This window comes from Molossus molossus, unplaced genomic scaffold, assembly GCF_014108415.1.
Source record: "Molossus molossus isolate mMolMol1 unplaced genomic scaffold, mMolMol1.p scaffold_m16_p_13, whole genome shotgun sequence".
Taxonomy (NCBI): domain Eukaryota; kingdom Metazoa; phylum Chordata; class Mammalia; order Chiroptera; family Molossidae; genus Molossus; species Molossus molossus.
The window spans coordinates 85226160-85252331 of record NW_023425348.1 but is presented as its reverse complement, the minus strand read 5'-3'; the positions used below and the strand labels follow the sequence as shown (position 1 = coordinate 85252331).

General features: G+C 56.4%; 1 protein-coding gene across 1 annotated transcript; it reads right to left on the bottom strand.

Moving 5' to 3' along the window:
- Window positions 1–883: 883 nt before the first annotated feature.
- On the bottom strand, window positions 884–24604 carry P2RX3 (purinergic receptor P2X 3). Its single transcript, XM_036259406.1, has 12 exons — window positions 24454–24604; window positions 17626–17761; window positions 17207–17278; window positions 16901–16964; window positions 15331–15424; window positions 14951–15028; window positions 14341–14482; window positions 13653–13789; window positions 2395–2488; window positions 2065–2130; window positions 1474–1551; window positions 884–1038 (listed from the first exon to the last, which is right to left on the bottom strand). Exons 1-12 carry the CDS (start codon window positions 24570–24572, stop codon window positions 925–927), a joined length of 1194 nt encoding a protein of 397 aa, XP_036115299.1. The 5' UTR covers window positions 24573–24604; the 3' UTR covers window positions 884–924.
- Between the last annotated feature and the right edge of the window lie 1568 nt (window positions 24605–26172).

Here is a 26172-nt window from a genome sequence, read left to right as displayed (position 1 = left end):
GTTTCTCACCTTAGAAGACTGACCACCTGACCAGGACCCTGTGGGGACGGGCCTGGCTGCCCAGCTGCTCACGGGGCCTGCTCACCAGTCTTCTCAGGAGGACGCTGGCCTCCTAGAACAGGACCTTGGGTGGCCAGACCCAGCTCCTGCAGCGAAGGGCCCAGAGGTGGGTGGTGTCCCAGAGAGCGAACAAGGAGGCCCCGGCCCTGGTTTGGGGACAGAGCTGTGGGGGGAGGTAAGGAAAATTCACACCCCATTTCCTTCTGATTTGGGGACCCACCTGAGTCAGAGAAAACACCCCACACCCCTGTCTCACTGGTCTCCCCGAAAATGGGGCCTCTGGGGCTGGCATGGGGCTTACTCTTTATTAAGCTGAACCTAATGGAGGTCAGGGTGGAGGAGACGGAAGCCGCAGGGGCGGATGCCCCTGGGTGTCCCCTGGCCTGGTGGGGTGTGGGCGATGGAGACCTGGGTCTGAATCCCATCTCTCTCGAGGCCTGGCCATGTGGTTTTGGGCAAATGGCTCAATCTCTCTGGCTGCAGTTGATCTTCAAAATGGGGAACCTAACATCTTCACCACTGGGGTTACAGGATTATTCTAAGGATTAACTGAGATACTGTGCACGAGAGACCGGTACTTGGTAGGCACTCATTATCACTATTATCATCTCTACTCTTTGGAAAGGGGAGGACTCAGGTGCTACCGCCTGGGGGTCCTGGAGGAGGACGGGGTGAGGCAAAGGGTGAAGGTGAGAGAGAAGTCTCAGCGGGGGCACTGGGAGGCCCAGCCTCCCGTTGGCTGTGGCCTCATGGGGTGAGCAGCAGAAACGAGAGTCCTGCCCCTCTCCCATCCACTTGCCCTGCGGGGTCCCCTGTTGGGAGGCCTGGAGCCCAGCGGTGAGTGTGAGGCCCTGGGCGGAGGCCCTAGTGGCCAATGGAGTAGGCCCCCGAATCTGTGGACTGCTTCTCCTCCGTGGTCAGGTCTCGGGGGTACACTGGGATGTCCGAGGCCGGGCCCTTCAGCATCGTCCCATTCACCTGCAGGCAGAAGGCTGGCATGACCGTGCTACGACTATGAGCAAGGACCCCAGTGGACAGACACAGTGGTCAGGGCACGTGGCCTGGTCTTTAGTGGGGCTACAGCGAGTCTGTGTGATCTCAAGACTCCATCTGTGCACCTCAAGGGCAGACAGAAACCAGAGCCAACCCATAGCAGGATTTGTCTGGCCCCGGACATGGACAGGGGACGATGACAGGGGACAGTGAGTGGATGGTGAGGGGACAGTGACCACCCACAGAGCCCCCATGGGCCTCACAGAGCCCGCTCTTGGTCAAAGCCCTCTTGTCTGGACCCCAATATGCATTGAGGCCCAATGAACTTCCCCTCAGAAGCCTCCAGAAGGTGAACCACTGAGTCTGTGGGCCCAGGGCCCCTCCCTGCCCTGTCCCACTGGCCCTCGTGGGCCCTCTCACCTCCTCGAACTTCTTGGCTTTGTACTGGTCGGCCCCCTTGAGGAAGTTGAGCAGGATGATGTCACAGAGGACAGTCCCCTGGAGAAGGAGAGGCAGGGCAGGCCCTGAGCTGCCCACAGTGGGCAGGACTGGCCTGGGGCACACAGCAGGTCAGGGGTGGGGAGAGCCCGCCAGAGACACTGGACTGAGGTTTCAGGAGCTTTGTGGGATGTCTCCGTGACCCACCTTCTCAGCTCCTGGGGTGAACCCAGAGCAAAATGCAGGGAGAGGACTCGATGGGAGAAGCAGAGGGACCTGAGGGAGGTCCTTGTGGTGCGGCTCGGTCATGGTAAGGCGTCAAGTCTCTGCCCCCACCCTCACGGTGAGGAACAGGAACCCCATACCGGGCGAGCCTCCTGCCGATGTGGGGGCAGTGAGCTCCCTGTGACTGGAGGTGTTCAAGCAGGAGGCAACCGACAGGGGGGTGGTAGAGGAGACTGAGGCACCTGGCATGAGGCTGGGCTTTTCCTTCTAGGCTGAAGCAGGGCGTACCTGGTCCAGCTCCCTCCCGCCCGGACTGGCCGCCTGGCAGGGCCCAGAGGCTGAACTCACCACTCCCACGGAGGTGAAGGCTGCCACAGAGCTGATGATGGTGGGGATGATGTTGAACTTGCCGGCCTGCATGCAGCGAGACCAAGAGTGGGCAGAGAGTCCCGCAGGGTGGGGTGAGGCCAGAGGCCGAACCTGGACTCCCAGCCAGAGAGACCTCGGAGCCGCAGGCCTTGCCCCCTCATGGTACAGGTGCAGACACTAGAGGTGTGACCCGCTGAGGGTCTCAGAGCCGATCAGAGGCAGGGCCCTGCTCCGCCCCGGGAGCCTCCTCTGGGCCCAGGGTTGGTCTGGGTCTCCTCCCTGTCCGCCCACCCACCCGCCCGGACTCACGTTTCCGTACACCAGCACGTCAAAGCGGATGCCGAAAGCCTTCAGGAGCGTGCGGTACTCGCTGCCGTTCTCCAGCTTGTAGTACTTGGCGAACCTGGAGGTCGGAGGCAGAGGTGAGTCCCACTAGGGCGCCTGGACCTGCAGGGTCCTCTGGAGCCTACGGCCACCGCTTACCGAGCAACCCTTACAGCCTGTTTGGTGGGACACCTGCCACCGTCCTCCCTGTGTGGTGAGCCAGACCCCTGCCCAGGCACCATCCCGCGGCTCGTTAAAAGGAAGAGTCCCAGGCCCCACCCTGAACCCCTGCAATCAGCACCCTTGTGGGCAGGGCCGGGGACTCTGCCTTTTAGGTAATTTCCCTCAGTAACCCCGATGTGTGCAAAAGTTTGAGCCAGGCTGGACTCCACGCTTCTTCATTCTGTTTGTCTGGCTCCTCGGCCTACTTGGGTGCAAAGCCTGGGGCTGTCCCTTACCAACACCCGATCCTTCCTAAGAAGGCTCTGGGAAGCCCCAGCTGGACTTCAGGGTGGCCTGAGCTAGGTGGACCATCACCACCTCCAGACCCACCATGGACAGAGCAACCCAAATATGCAAATCTCTTAATACATATACGCATCTCAGTGAAGACACTGGTGGCCCCTGTATAGATGAGGGGACAGATGAGAGGTCACTGGCCTGAGTCATGATTCTGACCCATAGCCACAGCTCCGAAGTCCCTGCCCTTAACCCTGAACCGTCCGTCCTGCCTCTGAGAGCCCACGGGTGCCAGACCCCAAAGCCCTTCCACGTCCTGCGCTCTGTCTCCCACTGGAGAGGCCAGGCCCGGAGGGAGATCACGGGTGGGGAAGAGTCACCCTTGTCTGAGACGTGGCGACAAGGCCCATGGGCACGGGGCAGGGGTGGGAGGCCGAGCCACGATGTCTGGGGCCGGGCGGGGCCCGGGACTGCCTTCCTGAGGTCCGTGTTCCTGGCCACGGCCCGCAGCCACGAAAAGGGCACTGACGTGGACGCGGAGAACAAAACGTCGGCCTCCTGGGCATTGCCTTTCAGAGTGAGGGCTGGCTAAATTTATCTCGCGAAGGAATGTGAAGGGAACAGGGAGAAGAACCAAAGCGGACTTGGTTTTTCTCCAGCACCTGCCTTCCAAGAGGCAATAAGTATGATAAGATCATTATCTCACCCACCACCCACCCTCGGAGGAGGAGGCTTGGCAGGGCCTGGCGCTCTTCTGGGATGGGAGGGAGAAGGAGCCGGGAGGGAGGGAGGGGACAGGCGCAGACAGAAGGATCCAGAAGTCCTCCCTTCTGCACTCCAGGGCGGCCAGTGGGGGTCACGGAATGTAGCCCAGCCCTGCAGCAGAGATGGGCTCAGCGATCAGTGGGGCTGGGTTATCGTCCCTCTTGGCACATGGCTGGACCATGTCTTCCAGTCCCCTTGCATCCGGCTGGGTCCCATGATAGTGACCCTTCTTTGTTCTCCCTTTCCTCGTGGTTAGTTGCTTGAGAGCCAGAGAAGTCAGAGCTGTAGGGTGACTGAGTCAATAGGTGGCAAGAGCCCAGATCCCCTAAGACTGCGTGGAGGACCCCGATCCCACTGGCCCACGGCGCTGTGCCACCAGCAAGAAACAAACCTTTGTGTTAGCCGTGGAGATGGGGGTCTTTTGTTTCAGCAGGTAGCAATGTTTGCCCTGTTGCAAACTCCTGCAGTTTTATAGCCAGGAAACCTGAGTTAAAGAATGAGTTAAGCCCTGGCCGGTTTGGCTCAGCAGTAGAGCGTTGGCCCGTGAACCAATGAGTCATGGGTTTGATTCCGGTCAAGGGCACGTACCTCAGTGGCAGTTTGTCCCTGGTCCTGGTCGGGGTCGTACGGGAGGCAACCAGTCAATATGCCTCTCTCGTGTCGATGTTTCTCTCTCTCCCTCCCTCCCACTCTATCTTATGATAAATAGAAAAAATATCTTCGTGTGAGGATTAAAAAAAGGAGAGAATGAGTTAAAACCGGGGAGTCGTTCAAGATGAGAGAGCGCGCGCAAGAGAGAATTCCAATGGTGCTCCATTCCTATGAACCCTCGAGGAAAGTCCTAGGAGATCTGGGTGTGGTCACGGGGTCTTTAACTAGCTTTGACCCCACGCAAGCCACTCAACTGGAAAGTGAGAGTGAGAAGGACCAGAAGAAATAGTGTCCCGATGTAGTCATTAAGCAAAGGTACAGTGAGTGCTTAAAGCACGTCTCGTTTCTTCCTCATCCTGAGACCAAGATAAAGTGAACCAATAACACCTCCGTTTTCCTCAACCGCCGCGCCTCCTGCCTCCTGGAGAGAACAGTATTAGCGACAACACCAGACAACGTACAGCGGGTGCTCACTGTGCGCCCGGCACTGCGCTGAGTGCTCCCGCACAGGAACCCGAGAGCACTCAGCAGCCCGAGGACCTCAGTGCTGCTGCGATGCCCGAGCGACAGGTGCGTCAGCGGGCCAGAGAGGGAGAGCAACTCGTCTGCGGTCACAAGGCAAATAGTTACGTGAGCAAAGCTGGGGTTCAAGTTCAGACGGTCCAGTTCGGCAGCCCCGACTCTTCGCTGGCATTTCAGACAGTTTTTTGTTTTCTGATTTCTGTTAGGTCCTGCTCATTTCTTCCGGTTCTCTAGCTGGGGGCCCCCTTGGCATCTGCAGGGTGGGTCTCTCCACCCAGAGTCCTTGGCTGGGAGTAGTGTCAGAAGAAGGACCCCCAACCTCCTCCTCCGAAAAAAGGCTGAGTGAGCTACACCTGCCTGGGCCCCGATTTCTCCCAAATACTTCAATTCCTACCTCTCCGGCTTTGGTTTTCTTCATTGGGAAATGGGATTGGTGAGAATCACCCTTCCACACCTTGGCTTGGACTAAGGCCCTTCCCACCTGGCCCTGCACCCTCCTAGCCTCGTCTGCAAAACGCCCTCACTGCAATGCCCCTCACGTGCCAGTCACACCACCTGCCTTCCCTGTATCTCCCGCACATACTTCCTAGGCATCAACCTCTGGGCCTTTGCCCATGCTTCTCCCCTCTTCCACCTTGCAAACTCCTATGCATCCGTTCTGGGCTTGAAACCTGGATTTGCTGCTGGATTCCTTTATGAAACAGGGGGCAAATTACTTCACCCTCTGCGTGTCCGTTTCCCCCTGTAGAGGGAGGCAATGGCAATGCTGGAGGGCTGTTGAGTGGATCCAGTGAGTGGCTGGATGTGGAGGCTGAGCACAGGCCCTCAGCTACAACCGTCAGCCTGAGCACAGCCCCCCTCACCTACGACCGTCAGCCTGAGCACAGCCCCTCACCTACGACCGTCAGCCTGAGCACAGCCCCTCACCTACGACCTTCAGCCTGAGCACAGCCCCTCACCTACGACCTTCAGCCTGAGCACAGCCCCTCACCTACGACCTTCAGCCTGAGCACAGCCCCTCACCTACGACCTTCAGCCTGAGCACAGCCCCTCACCTACGACCGTCAGGCCGACCTCTATAGACGGCATGCCTGACCCCCTTCCCTCTGGTTTCTGGGAGGTTGGTCAATGAGAGGAACTGGCCCGGGGCTAGAGGGGAAGGAGAGGTTGCGCCCTTCCCCCAGGGGCCGGTCAGTCTGTGACTGCTGCTCCTTGTCTGCAGGCTCTCAGCCAGGCCCCCATTCCTTAGGCTGCCGGTGGGCTGGTAACAGCGCCCCACATGGTCCGACCTGGCCACGCAGCTTCCCTGGGTGTGAATTGCTTCACAAGCCCCAGCTGAGAGGGCTTACCCCCAGGACCCTTACGGGACACCTGCTGAGACCGTGGACCGAATCCAGTGATTCTCAGGCCTGACAGGTGTGGGAGAGGGGGTGTGGGGTGTGCTCCCTCACGTGCGAGCAGCAGTAGGTATGAGTAAGGACGACGTCAGCTGGCATAGTGAACGTTCGTCAGCCCACCGCAGGGCAGTGCTCAGTCAGGGTGACGCCAAGCTCTGTGAACAATGCCTGCTTCCGTGCCGCCTGCCCAAAGCCCTTCCCCAGAAACCCACGCGCACTGACTCAGACCTGAAGAGCCTGCAGGGGTCTTAGAGATTATCACCCTGAACCGGCCCATTTTACACAGGAGAAACTGAGGCCCACGGCGGGGATAGGACTTGCTCAAAATCACACAGAGCACGTGTGTCACGGCCTGAACCACAGTGCACAGGCCCCGACCCACAGCGTGGGCCCTCTCTGCTCCAGTCCGCGGCATCTGAATGATTCTTGGTTTGCTCACGGCCCTCCCCACATTAGCCACAAGAAGCTTCCCACCGCTGCCTGATTACCTCCAGTGACTGGGAGCTCACTACCTTACAGAGTGGCCCGATTTCAGCTTTGGGCAGCCCAGCCGTTGGAAGTGTTTCCCCACGCAGGGCTGACATTTGCGGCAGGCGGCAATCCCAAACGTTTGCTGAATGGAGCAGGGTTTTTACTACGCTGCACAAATCCCTTGGAAGCTCTCAGACATCTGTTTAGAAACGATCCCATAGAGTGGTGGCGATTCCTTCCCAAAGCAGGGACACGTAACTGTTGCAGCAGCAGGGAAAACAGCAACACGCCTGGGGGATCCGGGTTGGAAAACTTGGGCCTGGGATTTGGGTTTCTAAGGGAAGGAGGTGGTGTTCTCAGCAGAGCGTTTTGCCTGGTGGGGAATCATGCTGCCAGCAGAAATATACTTTCACAGTTGATTTTCTGCTGATAGGAAAATACCTCCTGGCAGACTCCTTGCAGGGGGGCTGGGCAGCATTCCTGAGCAAGCCGGGACTCCTCCTGGTAGAGAAGGGCCCGAGCCGTACTTATTTACTCATATTCTAGGAACCTAATCAACAAAGACAGGCATTTCAAAAATGGTTTGTTGTACCTTTTTAAAAAAACAAAACAAAAAACGTATTACTATTGATGTACCTTTAACGAGGCAGGGGAAGGTCTATGGAAGCAGAGCTAGAAGATATACCTGGGAGTCAGGTTTCTGGCTGTCTACTCCACCGAGTCACCTTTTGGGCCTGTTTCCTCACCTGTAAAATGGGGGTAACCACAGTGGTCCCAGCAGGATACCTGTGCTGTGAGCACGGACCCTGGAGCCAGCCGCCAGGGTTTAGATCCGGCTCCAGCCTTATTTGCTGGGTGGCTTTGGGCACGTCCATGAAGAGTCTGAGCTTCCAATGTTCAGCTGTAAAATTCTCCCTCTTCATTCAGTGAGATAATCCACAAAGAGCACTTGCGAAGCCCTGGCTCACTGGGAAGCGCTCAGAGTGTTAGCCTCTATTTTCCACCAGTAATGCTGGTGGCTGTGAGGACTCAGCAGCCGTAGAAACGACAAAGCGCTGCATACGCTCAGGCTTCTTCTGATGGCCTCGCCCCCCTGAACCTAAAGGAAGCGAAGAGGGAAGCAGATCATGTTGAACTGTTGGAAGAGGGCCTTCGAGTGTTTCTGTGGTGATGATCAAACGGCTGCTTTAACACGTATTCGACGGCTCCTGGAAGGAGAGAAACCCAGATGGCGAGGGAGGATCAGAGCCAAGGGCGCATGGCGGCTCTGGCTCTGCCGATTGGCCTAGGCTCTCGCCGATCCGCACGTTTCCGCGTGGCAGCGTCTCAGCTGCCAAGTCTCAGCTCCGCGAAAGCTGCTGCGGGTACACTCCCCACAAACACCTACAGCACCAGGAACATCTAGCAGGCACCAGGGGGAGTCGGAAACAGTGTTGCCTTCCAGGAGCAAAGCTGTCCGAGGAACACGCCCGACGTTGCTAGGTGCACCATTTTGCTTCTCTCTGGTCCCGGCAGCCACTACTGGGCTTGTCTCCCGGAGCTGCCTCTTTTTTTGGTTTGCTAGAATCAATGGCTATAGACCAGGCTCCTGGGCCTGATTCCTGATGAACCTCTTAACTGGGCTGCGTAATTGGGCCACTCTCAAAATCTTTCTCAGCCTACTGGGGGCTGGGGGTAGGGCGGCAGTGAGCTGTCCATCCTGTCAAAAATAGGCAGGAAAGGGCTCTAGGCGCCCTTCATCTGAGGTCCAGGGATAGACTTTTAAAGGCCTTCCAAGTCTCGGGATGTTATGCCAGGTAAATATAAATGCAGAGGAGGAAACTGACCACGTTGTCTGGGGTGTTAATTTCCTGCAAGGGAGCAGCCAGGAGTGGAGAGTTTCCCCTGTCATTGCTTTGTGTCTACCAGTTTTTCTTGGGGTTGTTACTCTGAGGATGTGTTTATATCTTATTTGTAGAAATAAAGTATCCTTTAACAAGAGAAATGGCCTGCAACATTGCTCGTGGCTATGAAGACGTGCATTTCTCTTTGGAAAAGTGCACAAAGAAGCTTATTTACTGGTATTGTGCTGAATTTAGAAATTAACAGAAAGAACTGCTACTTACAATCGCTAAGATCTGGAAGCAGCCCAAGTGCCCATCAGTAGATGAGTGGATAAAAAACTGTGGTGCAGCCCTGGCCGGTTTGAGCGTTGGCCCATGGATCAGAGAAATCCGCTAAGGGCATGTACCTCGGTTGCAGTTTGTCCCCGCCCCGGTTGGGGTTGTGTGGGTGGCAACCAGTCGATGTGTCTCTCTCACATCGATGTTTCTCTCTCTCTCTCCCTCTTTCCCTCCCGTTCTATCTGAAGATAAATGCAAAAACGTTCTCGGGTGAGGATACAAAATAAAAAAATAAAAAAGCTGTGGTACATATACACAATGGAGTACTATGCAGCTGTAAGAAAGAGAGATCTCTTACCCTTTGAGACGACATGGAGGGACCTGAAGAGTATTATGCTGAGCAAAATATGCCAATCAGAGAAAGGCAAGCAATACGTGCATTGTTCTCAGGCAATCAAAGGTGCGTGCTCTCATCGGGTGTAACAGAGTGAGAGACCTCCCAAAGTCAGTGAAGGGCTGTGAGTTCACAAGGGAAGGCTGTGAGGGCTGGTCCTGGACACCAGCGCTCCCCCCCCCCCCGCCCCCCTGCTCTGGGCTGCATCACAGCTCCTCAGGATGCCCTGTCCTATCTTTGTCTCTGGTTCCAATAACTGCTTCCTGCCCTCGCCCCCTCAGACCCGGGCAGTCACCAGAGCCCTGTTAGGAGCCCAGACACTGCACGATCCTTTGTGGTGTCCCTACACCCTGCCCACACTTCAGAAACTGTCCCTTTGTTAAACTCTCCCCAAATCACCCAAGTGCATGCGCCGTCTGTTTCCTGCTGGGGCCCTGACTGATGCAGTGTTTTTAATTTGTCTCTGTACCACCTCTGCCTCTACTCACACGCACCCACCTCTATCACTGACACACTCACGCACTCACCTGCTCACACGACGACCACTCTCAGTACTCACGCACAGCAGTGCCCACTCCCAGCACTGGGGAATGGAGTGCTCTGGTCAAAATCCTGCTCTGGTGAACTGAGGGCCCACCTGTGATGCAGGAACCGACCCCTGCAGGACGCTGCCACTGGGGGCCTGTCACCTGCCCACCACTGAACCGGCGACTCTCAGCAATTCTTCTCTTTAGAAATGCTGCACTGGGCCCGGTGTGGCCCAGTGGTTGAGCATCAACCCATGCACCAAGAGGTCACCGGTTCGATTCCCGGTCAGGGCACATGCCCAGGTTGTGGGCCTGATCCCCAGTGTGGGGCGTGCAGGAGGCGGCCAATCGATAGTCTCTCTCATCAATGTTTCTCTCTCTCTCTCCCTTTCCCTTCATCCTTCTCTAAAATCAATAAAGAAAAAATATTTTTATTTTATTATTATTTTTTTTAATTCCTCACCTGAGGATATTTTTCTACTTATTATCAGATAGAGTGGAAGGGAGAGAAAGAGAGAAACATCAATGTGATAGAGCCACATCAATCGGTTGCCTCCTACACGACCCGACCAGTGCTGGGGACGAACTGCAACCAAGGGACGTGACCTTGACTGGAATTGAACCCGTGTCTTATGGTCCGAGGGCCGACACTTTAACTGCTGAGCCAAACCAACCAGGGTAAGAAAAAATATTTTTAAAAAAATGCTGCACCTTGCCCACTACTAATCCAGACGAATGCACCAACTGTACATCCTCAAGGCACTTGGAAAGAGGCTTCATAAAAATACGAAGTTAAAAGAAGGAAGTTAAAGTGACCCCTGGAGTCGCTTTAGCCATGCAGAATAGACTTAAGAGGAAAATAAAATCTTTCCAGCAAATTCTAGGTAGGTAGAGAGGAACAGAAACCTTCAGCTCACACAAACAAAGATTAGTTTAGATGGACAGCACCAGGAATTTTGGGTGGAGGTTGAAGGGAGACACGTTTTGGCTCAACACCAGGTCATCTTTACAAGAACTGGAGGCCATCTGTTGATGGACAGGCCATCTTGTAAAGCGGCCCCTTGTCTAGGGCTGCGTTGCAGAGAGCCAGGGTAGGAGCAGGGAGCAAATGACCTCTAAGGAGCCTTTAAGATGCACCCGTGACCTTGGGCACGGCACTCCCCCTTTGAAGTTTCTACTTCCTCATCTGTAGACTGACCGCCTCCGTCTAGGTGTCTCCAAGGGGGTTACAACAGCTATAGCTTCTCTAAATCTCTGATTCTGCAGGCAAAGAGCCTCAAAAAAATAGGGGGTGGGGTTTGGAAAGGAGCTGCAGAAGTAATTAGTGATGGAAATGCGAATCTCTAGCTGCCTCTGGATGTCTGAGTTTGCATATTAAAACAAGGCTGAATCTTGGCTGAATAATTCTGTTCCCTCCAGAGCAAAAGGCAACAAACGGACGGTAGGATGCTGGAAAAACCTGGCCTCCGTTGGAGAGGCAGATGAACTTGTTTGGGAGACAGAGGGCCAGGCTATGGAGCTCGGCTTCCTCGGTGGGGCTGAAGGCCTCAAGCACATAGGCTGGCGTTTCTGAGGGTTAGCAAGTCCCTGGCCTTTCTGGTTGGGCTGGGGATCATTCAAGAAAATATACCTGGCCTTGGCCGGTTTAGCTCAGCGGTTAGAGCGTCAGCCTGCACACCAAAGAGTCGCAGGTTCAATTGCAGTCAAGGGCACGTACCTCAGTTGTTGTTCGGTCCCCAGTCCTGGTCGGGGTCGTGTGGGAGGCAACCAATCGATGTCTCTCTCTCTCCCCCTCCCACTCTGTCTGAAAAATGAATGGTAAAAAAATTCTCAGATGAGGATTTAAAAGAAAGAAAATATGTCTGCCTGCAGGCCCCCACGCTCACTGGCTCTGTGACCGTGGGAAACAAATGTAAGTCTGCAAGCTTCAGTGTTCTCACTAGTGAAGTGGGGGAATTGTAGCCCCTCCTTTGTGGGGAGTGGGGGTGGGGAGCCACGAACCAAAGCACACAGACACTTTGCACACGGTGCCCGTGTCATGCCTACTCACGGGGAGCTTGTGGGCTTCTCAGGAGCAGCACACAGTGCCTATTGCAGACAGCCCGTGGCCCACGCTGACCCTGGCTGTAGCCCTTCCCCTCATCCCAGGATTCAGAAAGGTGGCCCATGTGGCCTCTTAGCTCAGCCTTGGGTGCCCATGTAGTGCCAGTAGCTTGAAGGCAGCACGAAGGTGGGTGGGTGGACACCCAAGGGAGGGACTTCAGGGAGCCTGGGCGGAGCCCTCTGCTTGCCAAGGCTGTTAGATACTCCCCATGCCAGTGCTAGTCCTCTGCAAAGTCTTTTAAACCACAAGGATCAAACTGAGCAGTTTTGCTCCCTCGCATTCTGGCCCTGAGGTCTTAGGTAAGGGGGTCGCTTGTGGGGCCCACACCTCTCAGATGGTTTCCCTCGGCCCTTGGGGAATGATCCTTAGAGATCCCCTGATCTGTCTCCCCAAAGACAAACTTCCTTAGGACCAGGCCTGCCTCGCGTCCCGCTGTGCCTAGGCGAGGTGTGCGTGTACGTGTGCATGCACCGTAGCCACCACACTGGAGATAAAGAATTCCAGCCCAGTTCTTCAAACGAAAGACGTTGTTCTAAAACTGTATGACACCACTCACTAGGCGGGGTCTTCCTAGTGGTTAGTTCTTCAGCAGCTTTCTTGCCGAGCACGTTATGGGGAGGGTTGGAGAATTCCCAGTGGCCAGAGGGAAGTTACGAAGATGAAAACTTGCAGTTTAGATCATGAGGATTTTGTTAATATATTTCTATTTTAAGCCGTCATACAAAATCCTTTGTATTGATTTCAGTGTGATGTACCCGACTGAATAAATATGCCAATTTCTGCCAGGGAGCCAAACAGTATTTTTAAACTACTTTAAAATATGTGTTGTTTCCTATGATTTTTAAAGTTTGGAGTTGATTATGAAAGCACTTTCAATTTTTAAAAAAATTCTTTCCAGAGATTTTTCCATGCATATATTAAACTATTAAATACAGAGCTTAATGGGGTGGATAAATACTTTTTCAAGCTACAAAGAAAGGTAAAAAAAAAAAAAGGTGAAATGATTTTTTTATTTTGCTTATGTGTATCACTGACTATTAGTTAATTAGTCTGTTTAGTGTATAACACTGTGTCCTTAGGGCCCTGCCAGAAACATCAGGATCTTCAAAAATTGAGGAAGAAACAGAACTGAGAGCTAAAGCTTTTCAGACCTGGGCCGACAGGATCCCCACGATGGTGGCAATTTCATCGCCCTTTCATGGGATGGGAGGGTAGGAAGGGAGACGCCTCGGAAGGCTTGCTCCTGGGCTCTTCTCTGTCCTCTTCTTCAAGTGGGAGGGGGGGAGGTGCGACCCCTCGTTCAAGGCCATTGGGAATATCGATAAGATGGTATTCAAGACTGGCTTGAGTTCTTGTTCGGAAAGTCACCGGAGAGCTAATGACCACGGTCATTGCTGTTTGTGACTCCAAATGCAATGTCCTGGTTCTGGACAGAAATACAAAATTTCCGTCTTGGAAGATGATACCAGCGATTGCCCTTGCTTTCAGAGCGAGAACTCTTAGAAAATGTGGGCACAGAAGGGTTGGGGCTGCCTGGGAGAACCTTAGCTCAGAGCCAGAGCGAAGAACGAGCTCAGAATCACTGAACCCAACATTTCAGGAGCCCCTGGCCATCTGGCCGAACTGCCGACCGCCAGTACGAATCCTTGGCTTGGTCCCTCCCTGTGGCCGGAGCCACGATCTCACAGGACAGCCTGTCCATCTCCAAGAGGCAGACTGTGGGAAAGTCTTTCCTAATTTCGAGCAGAAACCTGATTGGGGAACGCGGGACCTTTTCCCAACACGTGCTGTTGCTCCAGGTTTGTCTCTTTAGCACAGACCTTGCCTCCTTCCCCCACGTCCCAGGGTTACCTGAAGTTGTAGCCCGGGGAGATGCTGCTCTTCTCCGAAACACCGTCCAGTCGAGTGAAGGAGTATTTGGGGATGCACTGGTCCCAGGCCTTGTCCAAATCACACACCCAGCCGATCTTAATGCCCAGCACACCGCCCTGGAGAAAGGCCGGGTCTGAGCTCTCCCTCCAGGCAGGCCCCTGTCCTCATCCGGGGCGTGAGTGTGTGTGCGTGTGTGTGCGTGTGTGCGCGTGCGTGTGCGACAAATAGACAAGTGATTTCTTTGCATTCTCTGGGTGGAGGACGCAGGTGGGGAGAACGAAAAGTGATCTGTCGTCACATGACGCTGAGAACAGAAGCACTGTGGCTCAGGGTGAGAACTCTCAAGACTCCAAATCCTGCTTTTGGTGTCTCAGTCCCTTACCTACAACACGGGGGAAAGTGGCCACAGATGCATAGTCAAGGCCCCAAGGCTTCTCTATCTGCAGGTGAAGTGTGAAGACGGGGATGGGAAACGGGGCGTCGGGGGCAGGGTGAGGGAGGCAAGACCACTCAGGACAGGTGGGTGGAAAGGTTCAGGAGCCAAGCCAGTGGCAGGACTGAGGAGCTTCCACCAGGTGGCGCTGTCTCACCGCCGCTCCGCTTCCCCAGCATCCCCACTGCCCGCTGAGGGGTCCCCAAGTCCGTGGAAGGGTGGCTAGGTCCTCACCGTGCTGGCCAGTTTGGCAAAATCCTGCCCCGCAAACTTGACCACATCCCCCACCCGCAAGATGGGGCAGAAGGGGGCCTTGTCAGGGTGGAAGCGGCAGGTCTTCATGTCCGCAGCGGTCAGGTTGGGAAGGAGGTTTCCCCTAGCGCGGGAGGGAGAAGGGAGAGGGGCGAGGCCCAGGGTTACGGCGGAGACAGTCCGGCCAAGCTCTTCTCCAGCCTCCCGGAGCCTCAGGGCCCTTCCACGCCAGGCAGCGGGGTCTGAGACCTGGTCTCTGGGTCCGTCTGCTCTCCCTCCCCTCTGTCCCTGCGCCCTCCTGGCGACACCCTGCCTCCCATCCCAGGGGTGTGAGTGTTCATGTCTAATGTCCCCCAGCTCCAGGCTGGGGCTCCGGAGGTGGGGGTGGGCCTGGCAGGGAAGCTGGCCCCAGAGTCCACCTAATACTTGGTGGTCAGGGCTGGCTGGGGGGTCTGGCCGGCACGTGGGGAATAGGAGCCCCAGGGAGACCGGGAGGAAGTGGGGAGAACCCAGGCGAAGGGGCGTCGCCTCTCCTCTGAAAGCCCCGGGCGGGTGCACTGCCTCTTGGCTGTAGGGAGGAGCCAGGACTCACTTCTCAAAGTTGAAGAGGGGGAAACGGATGCTGTTCTTGATGAAAATAGTGAAGTTCTCGGCTTCCATCATGACAGGCCTGTGGGTGAGCACAGGAGGAAGGGGAAGGGGAACAGGGGCGCTTTCACCGGGGCCCCCCTACCAGGTGGCCATCTCCCAACGGGCAGGTGACCATGGCCTCCCGGGTCTGAGGGTCAGAGGACAGGAGGGTGGCAGGTAGATGAGCTGGGGAAGATGCTGTCCTGAGGTGACTTCCCCGCCCCAGGTGGACACTACTGGGGGGCGCCCACCAGACCCCCTGCAAGTCGGAGGTGCAGCTCCCCGCAGTGGCAAAGGGGAGCTGGGGTGGGGCCTCTCTCTTCGCCGGGCTCAGGCCCTCACATTTCCACCGTGTCGACCTCGGTGGGGCACCAGCCCTGGGTCTCACAGGTCCGGAGCACTGAGCTGTAATTCACGCAGCGGCCGGTGAGGATCCCTGCGAGGGTGGGGACACGGTGCTGTGTGCTCGTCTGCCCTTTGCCATGTGCCTCCCGCACCCCACCCCTCCTCATCAGAGGTACCCCCAATCGCACCCCACCCCTCCTCATCAGAGGTACCCCCAATCGCACCCCACCCCTCCTCATCAGAGGTACCCCCCAATCACGCAAGGATCCTGCAGGTGGACGGGAAGGACAGGCAGGCAAGGGTGGTCCACCGGTGGCACGTTAGCCACAGAGCCCCCGACCCGTCCTCTGCAGCCCCAGGCAAGCCCCAGGCAAGCCCCCCTCCAGGCAAGCCCCCCTCACCCCATCCTCTGCAGCCCCAGGCAAGCCCCCCCTGCCTCGTCCTCTGCAGCCCCAGGCAAGCCCCCCCTCCACGTAAGTCCCCCCCCTCCTCTGCAGCCCTAGGCAAGCCCCCATCCTCTGCAGCCCCAGGCAAGCCCCCCCACCCCGTCCTCTGCAGCCCTAGGCAAGCCCCCCCTCCAGGCAAGCCCCCCCATCCTCTGCAGCTCCAGGCAAGCCCCCCTCCTCTGCAGCCCCAGGCAAGCCCCCCCCCCCGCCCCGTCCTCTGTAGCCCCAGGCAAGCCCCCCCTCCTCTGCAGCCCCAGGCAAACCCCCCCCCCGTCCTCTGCAGCTCTAGGCAAGCCCCCCCCTTCCTCTGCAGCCCCAGGCAAGCCCCCCCCGTCCTCTGCAGCCCCAGGCAAGCCCCCCTTCCTCTGCAGCCCCAGGCAAGCCCCCTTCCTCTGCAGCTCTAGGCAAGCCCCCATCCTCTGCAGCCCCAGGCAAGCCCCCCTTCCTCTGCAGCCCCAGGCAAGCCCCCCCTCCTCTGCAGCTCTAGGCAAGCCCCCATCCTCTGTAGCCCCAGGCAAGCCGAGGGAGGTGACAGCCTCCTCTCACAGGTCCCCATGTTCCCGTCACAGCCTGTTCTCCTTGCCTCTGAGCCTTTGCTGCCTCTGCTCTTCTGCCTGTAACATCCCTCTTAAAGCCCCGTCTAGCCCTGGCCTGTTTGGCTCAGTGGTTAGAGCGTCGGCCCATGGACCAATGAGTTCTGGGTTCGATTCCAGTCAAGGGCACGAACCTCAGTTGTGTTTGTCCCTAGCCCTGGTCGGTCGTGCAGGAGGCAACCAGTCCATGTGGCTCTATCACATCGGTGTTTCTCTCTGTCTCTCTCTCCCTCCCTCCCACTCTACCTGATAATAAGTAGAAAAATATCTTCGGGTGAGGAATAAAAAAATAAAAAAATAAAGCCCCGTCTATCCTGTCATATCCTACCCATCTGTCAGGGCCCATGTCAAATGTCCCGCCTCTAGGAAGCCATTTAGGACCAATCTCTTTCCTTCCCCATAGTACCTCCTTGACATTACTTGCCACCTCATGACAGCTGTCTGTCACCCCCATGCGGGGACTGGGGACCCTTTTGGGGGTCCCACGACTCTTTAGGGTGCAAGGGGTGGGGAAGGGGCTCCACTCACCCCCACCTGGGAAGCGCTCAGGCCCGCACTGGCTGTCTGATACACAGTGGTACTTGTCCTCGCTCTGTGGGGAGACAGGTCCACAGGTGGGTGAAGGACCCTGGGCCGGCCCTGGGTGAGACCCTAGGTACCACTGCCTCCCCACGGCTGCGGTCTCTGGAGGGTGGAGGTCGGTTCCCAGACACAGTTCCAAGGCCAGACCTGAAGCTCTGCGTACACCCACGCCCCTCCCTGCCACCTCCGCCCCCCCGCCCCGCATTTTCTTCCTTGAGCTGCTTCATCAAACCTCCCTCCCCCCTCCCTCACCTCTGGGCAGAATCCTTGCATTTGGTTTTCAGTAACGATCATCTTGGTGATGATGACAAACACAGAGGTGCCCTTGGGAGGAGAATGGAGAGAAGAACACGCGACAGTGCCAATTTGTGAGGCGGGGACTGTTGTTACCCCCACTGTACATGGGAGGAAACTGAGGTTCCAGTTAAGAGGTTTGGCCAAGGTCACAGGGCTACTAAAGGGCAGACGTGGGGTCTAAACCAGGCTCTTCTAACAGCCCTCCGGGCCCCTTGTGGCAGAAGGAGAGGGGGTGCCCAGCCCCGCCCCAGCCGCCGGGGAAGGGCTTCTCTGGGTCACTGATGCCACAGATCTGGTTTGCGAATCCCATCGGCACTTCCCCCGCCAACCTGCCCAGGGTCTGGGGCACAGCGACCTGCCATAGGGGACCATACCTGCGGTGGGGTCACATAATCAGACACATCCATGACTCTGTTGGCGTAGCGTCCAAAGCCCTTCACTTTGGTCACCACGGAGGACTCAATGGCTGTATCCCGCACCTGGTACGCCTTCTCGTGCAAGAAAACCCACCTGGGCAGGGGAGCAGGACGGAGAGCAAGAGAGAAGGGTGTGGGCCTGTCAGACAGAGGCCGGGAGGGGTTGGCTTCAGGTGGACATGGACCACAGGGGCCAGGCAGGGAGGCCTGTGCTGGGGTGTGGGATGTCATGGTGAGCCCTGGCTTGGCTCTGACCACTGTGACTCCATCCTTCCCCCCACTTCCTGCTCAAGGAGCAGTTTTAGACTCCCTCCCCCAGTTGTCCCCCTCCATGAAATTTTAATAGTATACATACCAGTTTATGCACTGTATGTGTATTCGTGCTTTACACACAAAAAGAGAGATAATTTTTATTCCTCAAGATCACTCTGGTGAGGAATCATTCCTGCTCCTGACGGAGGTCACTTCTCCAGCAGGAATCCAGAGGCAGAAGGGGCAGAGGACCCTAGGCCTCTGGCTCTGTGCCTCTCAGGCTTTGTTTGTGGCTGTTTCCTAAGTGTCTGCACATAGTAAGTGTTCAATAAACAAGTCAACGAAGATGCTTGGGAACTGGGCAGCTGGCAGAATCTCCTGCGCAAGCGACGGGGGAGAGGGATGGGGGACGGAGGGAGGGGCCGCGGCTGAACCTTTACCTGGCGGGAAGGTGGAGTTGGGCGTGGAGGGAGGAGGAGGAGCCTCTAAATCGTATTCCTTGGATTGTGCTGCCACCTAGTGGACATTTACCTGTATTGGCTTCTTCCTGCTGCTTCCCTCCAATACCCGACCGCTGGGATCAGGGAGGGCCCCTTCCCTTCGTCCATCCCTACCTGTCTCCCCAGACTCTGCAGCCTTCCCCAGCGGCACGAAGGGCCTGCAGACAACTCTTCCCTCTGCGTCTCTGTGAGGTGCCCGCCTTTCCATTAGAAACCACCCATCACAGCCCCCAAGGCTCAAGCCGCTGCGCCTCACTACCACGCTGCCAGCAGGAGGCGCAGTCCCGTTTGTTCCTGGAAGCACACTGGGAGGCAGACGCTGTTACCGTGCCCACTGTACAGATGAGAAAACCTCATCCAACGTGCTTGGAAAATGCTGCACACTCTCAGTTTTGGAGGGACCCTGGTGACGCCTCGTGGAGTCCAGGGGCGTGCTTTTGGGAATGCTGGGTTAGGGCCATGTTCTGCATGCCCTGGTGCATGAAGATGAGTGGAAGGAACTGGGGATGGCGTAGGGCAAAGAAGACAAAGCTGGGGGCTGGGAAGCTGCTGAGAGCAACGTGTGGGCTGACCTGACAACTCTATAAGGAGGGGTTAGGACGTCAAGCCCAAGGGTTTTCTCACCCCGAGAGTGGTCTGTGAGCAGGCTGAAGGCTGTGTGGGAGGTACTGAGCACCACAGACCTGGGAAGTCTCAAGCAGAAACCTGGTGCCAGATGTTGGAAGATGCGTGGGGGGGGGGGGGGTGCAGTTCCTGGGCTATGCTTGGGTCAGTCCCTTATGGGATGGGCATCCATCCACCATGTTCATTTGCAAGTGGCTGCTTGTTCTGTTTTCCGCGAGAGGGCTCAGAGTTATCCCTACACTGGTACCTCCCTCCTTCACGTGCCAGAACCCTACACGCTCTCTTGAGTGGGAAGAAAGGGCGGGGTCCCAGCCAGCACTGGCAGATGGCTCCCAACCTGTCACCTGTTTGATTATTGCAGACTTGCAGCAGCCACATCCTGATTCATGCCCCATTAAGAGCTATCCACATGCTTGTGAAACCCTCTTACGAACACCACGCCTCTGGAAGTCCAAGGAGCCCAGGGCCCTCCTTCCTCCGCACTTCTTGTTTCTTTTGGAAGGGAAGGGAGTGTTTATCAAGGTCTCACAAGGGAGTGGGGCTCACACAGAAATCCCACCTGCCGTCTTATGGTCCAGCAGAAGAGAGGGGGCACCTTGTTGGAGAAAGCTATCCAACATGCGCGTTCTTTGCTTGGGGCCTGTGGAGCGGAGCAAGGGAGGTCTCTCAGCCCCAGCTCCCTGCTCCCAGCTGAGACAGTTGTCACTACTGGACATTCACCTGAGTGCATGTTGCAGCCACACACACCTTCCGGAACCTCCGTGTGCCTGGCCATGGGTGGCGACATCTCTGAGCGTTGATCTAATGAAACGGTTTCCTGAGCACCCCCACCCCAACTTTAAAGTTTGGGAACATTTGCTGATGGGAAGCAGCGTTCAGATGATTACGGCCACATCATCGACGCAGCATGCTAAGTGCTGTACCTGTGAAGGGTTCATCAAATCCTTACCACAACCCAATGACACAGCTTTGTTATTGTTACACCACAAATAAGGAAACGGAGCAGAGTGGTGTGCTGACTTGCCAAGCCGGTATCGGGGTTCCCACCCAGGTGGACTGCTCACAGCTACCTGCCACAGGGTCTCCCCCTGCATGCTAGGCCAGGGCCTGGCCACCACTGGCCCCCTGAACTGGATTCTGGTCCTTTTCCTGCTGGCCCCTGCCTGTCACCAGGAAAAGCATCTCCTGGCTTAGGAGCATCTCAGGAGGAAGGGCCGAGGGCTGGAGAAACAACTAACCAGCTCTCTCCTCCCGCCCCCCTTCTTCCCGTGCCCAGTGGGGAGGCGATGCCACAGCAGAATTCTCTCTCTGAGTTAAATAACAAGTGGAAGAATTTCAGTGGCTCTGTGGGACCTGAGGACGTCATCAGGGCAGCTCCAAATAAGGGGGTGCTTCATTTCCAGAAGGGAGGGGCTGAGTCTGTCTCCAGAGGCCAGGGCTGAGGCGATGGGGCAGGACTGAGCCTTTAATTCTTGGCATTGACTCTGCTGCTCTGACTTATTTTTTCTCATGTTCCTGGCTTATTATTTATAGAGCGGAAGGCGGGTGGCAGCTCCTTGGCAGGTGGGGTGTGCAGGAAGGAGGCCAGAGCAGCATCTCAGCACCCTCCTGCCCACCCCCAGGGAGCGAGGGAGGAGGCCAGGGTGTGGGTGTGAGGAGGGTGTGTTGTGCGTGTGTGGGGGGACAGGGGTCTCTTAGGAAGGTGTGAGCTGGGCAGAGGGAAAGGGGGAGGAGTGATGGGGAGTCTGTGCAACCGTTTATTACTGAGTCACCCAGCTCAGGCGAGGGACCGACATATGCTACTCCCCTCGGCATGACTCCCTGGGAGAGGCATTCCTAAACCCATTTTCCGGATGCAGTGACTGAGACCTGGAGATGTGAAGTGACCTGCCCGGCCTCACTCCCAGCTGGTGTGAGAGCGCGGGTTCTAGCCAGGTGCTTCGTGTCCGTCTGGGGCTGCCCTGAGGGGACAGGGGAGGTAAGAACAAGAACCTCTGCACCTGCAAGGTGGGGTTCGCACAGGTCTTCCCACCACACTGTCACCTAGCATGCCAACGAAGTCCTCAGGTGCTGCCTTGGGCCGAGAGGAGGGGGTGGGGGGCCAAGAAGGTGGAAATCCAGCCCTTTCCTTTAAACCGGAGCGCTGTGTGTTGTGCTTCTACGTAAGATTTGAAATGAGGCAGAATATTATGAACCAAAGAAGGTGGCTGTGCAGATGGTGAGTTTGTGGAGCCGGCCTTGCAGGGGCAGGAACGGGACAGGGAGAGCAGGGTGCCAGGGGGTCCTCCTGACGGGTGGAGCATCAGAGGGCTGTGGTCACCCTCACCGCTAGTGTGCGGAAACCGGCCTCAGGCCACGCACCCACCCGCCAGTGTTTCTGGGGACTTAGGCCCCAGGTAGCTCCTATTTCCTCGTCAGGTCCCCATGCGATCCGGAAACGAGGCTCTCAGGAGTCCCACCCTGCAGGGGAGACTGGGCTGCCATCTGGGCCCAGGAGAGACGGTGGGAGAAACACCAGGTAAGTCACGGCCTCTCCGAGCGCCTGGGGCGATGAAAGCAACCGGGAGGAGGTGGTGTCAACCACAGACAGGCCAGAGGGGAAGTGAGCGCAGTGTGGAGGTGGCTGGGCGGGGTGTTGCTGAATGTGTTAAAGAGAAGGCCGGCTGGTGTCACACGTGACCCAGGTAAGGCTGTGCATCTGGTCTACCCGGCAGGCATCCCGTGGACCGGATTCAAGTATTAGTTAAGCATTAACACAGCACAGTGTTACAAATCCTTTCAAATTCGATTGAGCCCAAGCCACGTCATCTGCCTGCAGTGCCCACCTGTTAACACACGTTCCTACCCACTCCAGTCCCATGACAGATCCGCCCCCAGAGCTGTCTTCCCAACTCAGATCTCATCATGTCTGCCTGCCTTTCTCAATCTCTCAATCAATCGCTCTCAATCTCACACATGTTTCAGTAGCTTCTCATCTGCCCCTCTTCTCTGCAAAGGAAAGATCTGAGGCGTCTGAGGTCTGGCGTCCACCTGGGATCCTGTCTGCCTCTTACACCTCTTACACCACCCTCCCCTCACTCCCTCTGCTCCAACCACAGAAACCTTCTTTCCTTCCCCCCATTAGCCAGGCCCTTCCCCTTTGCGGAGCTGGGTGTCTCTGCCTGGAATGTTCTCCCTTCCCTGGGTTGCTCCTACTTGTCCTTCAGATCTTGGCTTGGATGTCACATCTGCAAAAAATCTTCTTTGTTCCCCCGGCCAGGTCAATACCTGCATCCTAGCCGCTCTCCTAGTACTGGGTGCGTCTTCTCTGCACCCTGAACCCCAGTTGGCAATTTACACTTGTTTGCAGAGACTGTTTGATACACGTCTGTCTCTTGCACCGTGCACTCCAAGAGGGTGAGGACCCTGTCTGCTGTTGCTCTCCGTTCTAGCCTCGCTGCACAATGCCTGACATGCAGAGAGGCTCCATCACTTTCTGCTACGTTAACAACCATGGGCTCGGGGAGACCTAACGGCGCACGGGCTCCTGTGCACAAAGCTGGGGCTCAGGCCCGAGGGCTGGGCGGAGGAGTGCTCTAATGCAAATGGAAGGAGCTGCTCCGGTGGGAGCTGTCAGGCTGGGAGATGGATGGGGCTGGATACCAAGACGCCATCTTGTGCTGGCTCCACCAGGCCAGGCTCCAGCACCGAGGGTCGGAGCATCAGACTGGATCAAGGGCAGTGGGGTGCTGAGCAGGCTGGTCCAGGAGCCAGCTCTCTCTACCCACCCTCCATCCATCTCCTGCCTGGGGCCAACAGAGCCAGGCCAGGCCAGGAATGTGCTGAGGCAGCTTTTGGCACTCACCTGCACCACCATTCTATCGTGTGGCTACGTGTAAACAATGACAGCACCACACGTGCTCGTGAACACGAACCTTTAAGAACCAACTGTGAGCCAGGCTCCAGAGATATGGACGTGAAACATTTGCAAACGTCTCGCAAAACCTCAAACTTGGAAGGGAACTTCAAGGTCATTCAATCCCACCCCAAAGCTTGAGTCCCTTCTCTCCTTGGATGTGCAGCCTGGTCTACACCGTCCACACGGCCGCAGCTAACCGGCTCTCCCCAAGCACGCGGAGTTCAGGTTCCTTCGTCCGTGTCTGCCCACCTGTCCACACACTCTCACGCTGCTGCGACCTTCAGGCAAGGCGGCCCCTCACCTGCAGCTCCAGCCTGCATGCACACAGGAGGTCTCTGACTTGCTTGAATGAACTCACGGCAGTGATCAGTGGCTTCCTCTCCCACACAGACCACTGTCTCAAAGAACAGCATGACCCAGAGACCTGCACACCAGGAAAGGACACCCTCGAGGTTTCAGCCTGTATTCCCTGGTGCCCACCCGTGTGTGTGAAGGACCATGAGAAGAACACAACCTGTGTTTCTTCCCTGGGCCATTGTGTGTTCCGTGGCCTTCTGTGCATGTGTGTGTATGCGCGTATGTGTGTGGGTATGTACATCTGTCTGAGTGTGCATGTCTCTGTGTGTGTATGACCATGTATGTGTGTGTGTGTGTGCAAGTGAGGGGGTGCCTCAAAGAGGGGGTTGCCGAGAGGGTTGTTCAGCCCTTGCTGGCTCTGAGTACCTCCCAGGATGGGTTATACAGTACAAAGTGAGGAAGAAGGGGACTTGCGTTTCTGACAAAGGGCAGTATTTCTGGGTTTGTGAAGAGGACACTACACCAGGTTCAGAAAAGCCACTTTCTCCTCCATAACTCTTCCCTTGAGCGTTACTGGTGCCTGTTTTGCTCTCTCGCTCCCAAGGGAAAGATTCCTCTGCTTTGTCTGACCCACCAAGAGCAAGGGCTTCCCCCTCTCCACGTTCTCTCCCCACCGCCATGCCAGGAGGGGACGCCTCATTCTAAAGCGGGTGCAGATCTCTCCTCCCTTCCCCAGCTGCCTCCTTCCTACCTTGCAATCAACCTGTCACCATCTCCCTTGTTTCAGTGCCTTCTGTCCCCTTTGTCTTCCTGAGACCCGAAAGAGTTGACCGAGGTCAGTGGGAAGATGTGTGTTTGAGGGGTTTGTCTGTTTTCTGGTTGAGGGTGTGGATGAGAGAAGGGAGAGGTGGGAGATGGTCCCCTGAGATCTCTCCTGGTGGAGGATAGTGTCCGGGCAAGGACTCCCCTCGGGGTGTGTGCCTAGAGATCACGCTCCAACTCTGGAGGATTTACCGAGGAAAAAAAAAACTCATCTTGGGACCAGATCCCCAGTGAGGGCGGCAGGAGCCAGTCCTTGGGACACAGCTCTACCCAAGAGACTGTTTTCCCAAGAGAGGAGAAGCTGAGGAAGCTGGACAGCAACATAGAGGGGAGAAGGGGCACAGGGCGCCAGGCAGCCCTCCCCTCCTGGGACCTGAAGGGCCACAGACTCACCCCACAAAGTAGGAGATGATGAGAAGCTGAACTGCCCGGTTGATGATCCCAATGGTCCAGCTCTTCACAACCACAGACTTGGTGGTCTCATAGGTGAAGAAATCTGACATGCAGTTCATGCTGAAAGAGTGCTCACGGGCTGCTCAGAGGGACCCAGTGGTGGCCTCAGGAGGCAGCGGTCCTCAGGCAGGGGGACAGGGATCAAGGAGGCCTGGAGGGGGCAGCTTAGAGGGGCTCGCGGAATGGGGAGCCTGTTCCTTTTAAGTCAGGCAACCCTAGCCCAGTGCCCAGGCTTTCTCTGCTCTTGACACTCTGGGCTGCCAAGAGTCCAAGGCCAGGGCGGGGGACCCCTTTTTGTTCGTCTCCACCCCACTCCCCTGTGATGTCACGGCAGGGTGGGGTCTCCAATCCCAGGCTCCTCCTGTTTGCCTGGGATCCAGCTGGCGAGGGCCCTCTGGGACTAATGTTTTATCTGCACTCTGTCTACCGTTTCTGTTCCGTTCCCTTGTGCTGCATCTTTAGCCCAGCTCACCAGCTGCTTTATGTTCTCCTAAAAGCCCCTCGCAAAGCCCCATCCCCCAGCCACCTAATGGCCTGCCTGATCTGAGTACCCCTCACTCCAGTCTTCCTAAAGCCACTCAGTTCTGCAGGCATCCTCTCCCTTCCCAAGTTGCCTCCAATAGAATGGGGGGTCAGGAGAGGGGCCTCAAACAGGTCTCTGGGTCTCCTGGGAGGAGCTGAGTAAGGAGTCACCGTTCTTCTAACTCAGGGGGCAGTGGCCGAAGCCCTACCTGTAGCATAGCATTCTCAGGCTGGCTTGTTGTTGTTGTGTTTTTGTTTTACCGTCACTTCACTTGTCTGAATCATTTGTTAGGTTGTGTGCTCCTACAAGGCGGGTGCTGTTTCCACCTTGTTCACTAGTTTCCTTAAATCCTAGAACTGTTGGCGCTCAACATGTATTTATTGAATCCAGTCGAACAGATGTTACTATGCGGCTAAGGCCGTTACCCAGAGGTGAAAGCCAGGAGTTCAGGGAGCAACAGTGCATGCCCGCTGTCTCTGGTCCCAGCACGGAGTCAACGAGCCGGTCTAACTGCTTTAAGGCAGACTGTCAGAGAAATCTCGAGCTGAAATCTTCTGTCCCCATGTCTTCATTCGGACACTAGCATCATTCTGGATGTCCAGTGACTGCGATGAGGACAGAAGACACCTGGACTGGGCTCTGGGCTCTGCTCTCTGGCTTTACTGCCAACTCCCTGAGACCCTGGTCAGCTCCTCTTTGGGCCTGGGTCTTCCCACCTGCAAACGGAGGTTGAAGTAGACACACTCAAACGTGTCTTCCAGGTCTGGCCCCCTGTGATGTTCAAGATGCATCCTGGGAGGATGTGAGGGGGCCTGGCTTCTCCCAATCCCAGGCTGGTGCAGTTTCAAACCAGTCTTGGCTCCAAGGCGAATCCGACACCAGCACCTGAGCTCACACCAGCCTCTTGCAGGCGACCCTACATGGTGGTGAGAGATGTGAGGTGTTGGGGTGCAGAGAGTGAACTCTTCCCAAAGCATCCAATCCCACGAGGCGGGAGAACAGGGCAGTCACAACCACACCAACACCCATATTCTCTTCGCAGCCACTGGAAGGGGTTATTTCTCTCCACAACTCTTTTCAAGTATTTTTCTTCCTGTCCCACAGACTCCTTTCCACTCCACGGAAACCACTATCGT

Coding starts and splice junctions, on each gene's coding strand:
- P2RX3 (XM_036259406.1), bottom strand. CDS start 24,572: ATGAACTGCATGTCAGATTTCTTCACCTATGAGACCACCAAGTCTGTG. Junction 17,762..24,453: donor ATCATCTCCTACTTTGTGGG/GTGAGTCTGTGG, acceptor TCCCCTGCCCAG/GTGGGTTTTCTTGCACGAGA. Junction 15,029..15,330: donor GAGGTCGACACGGTGGAAAT/GTGAGGGCCTGA, acceptor GCTCACCCACAG/GCCTGTCATGATGGAAGCCG.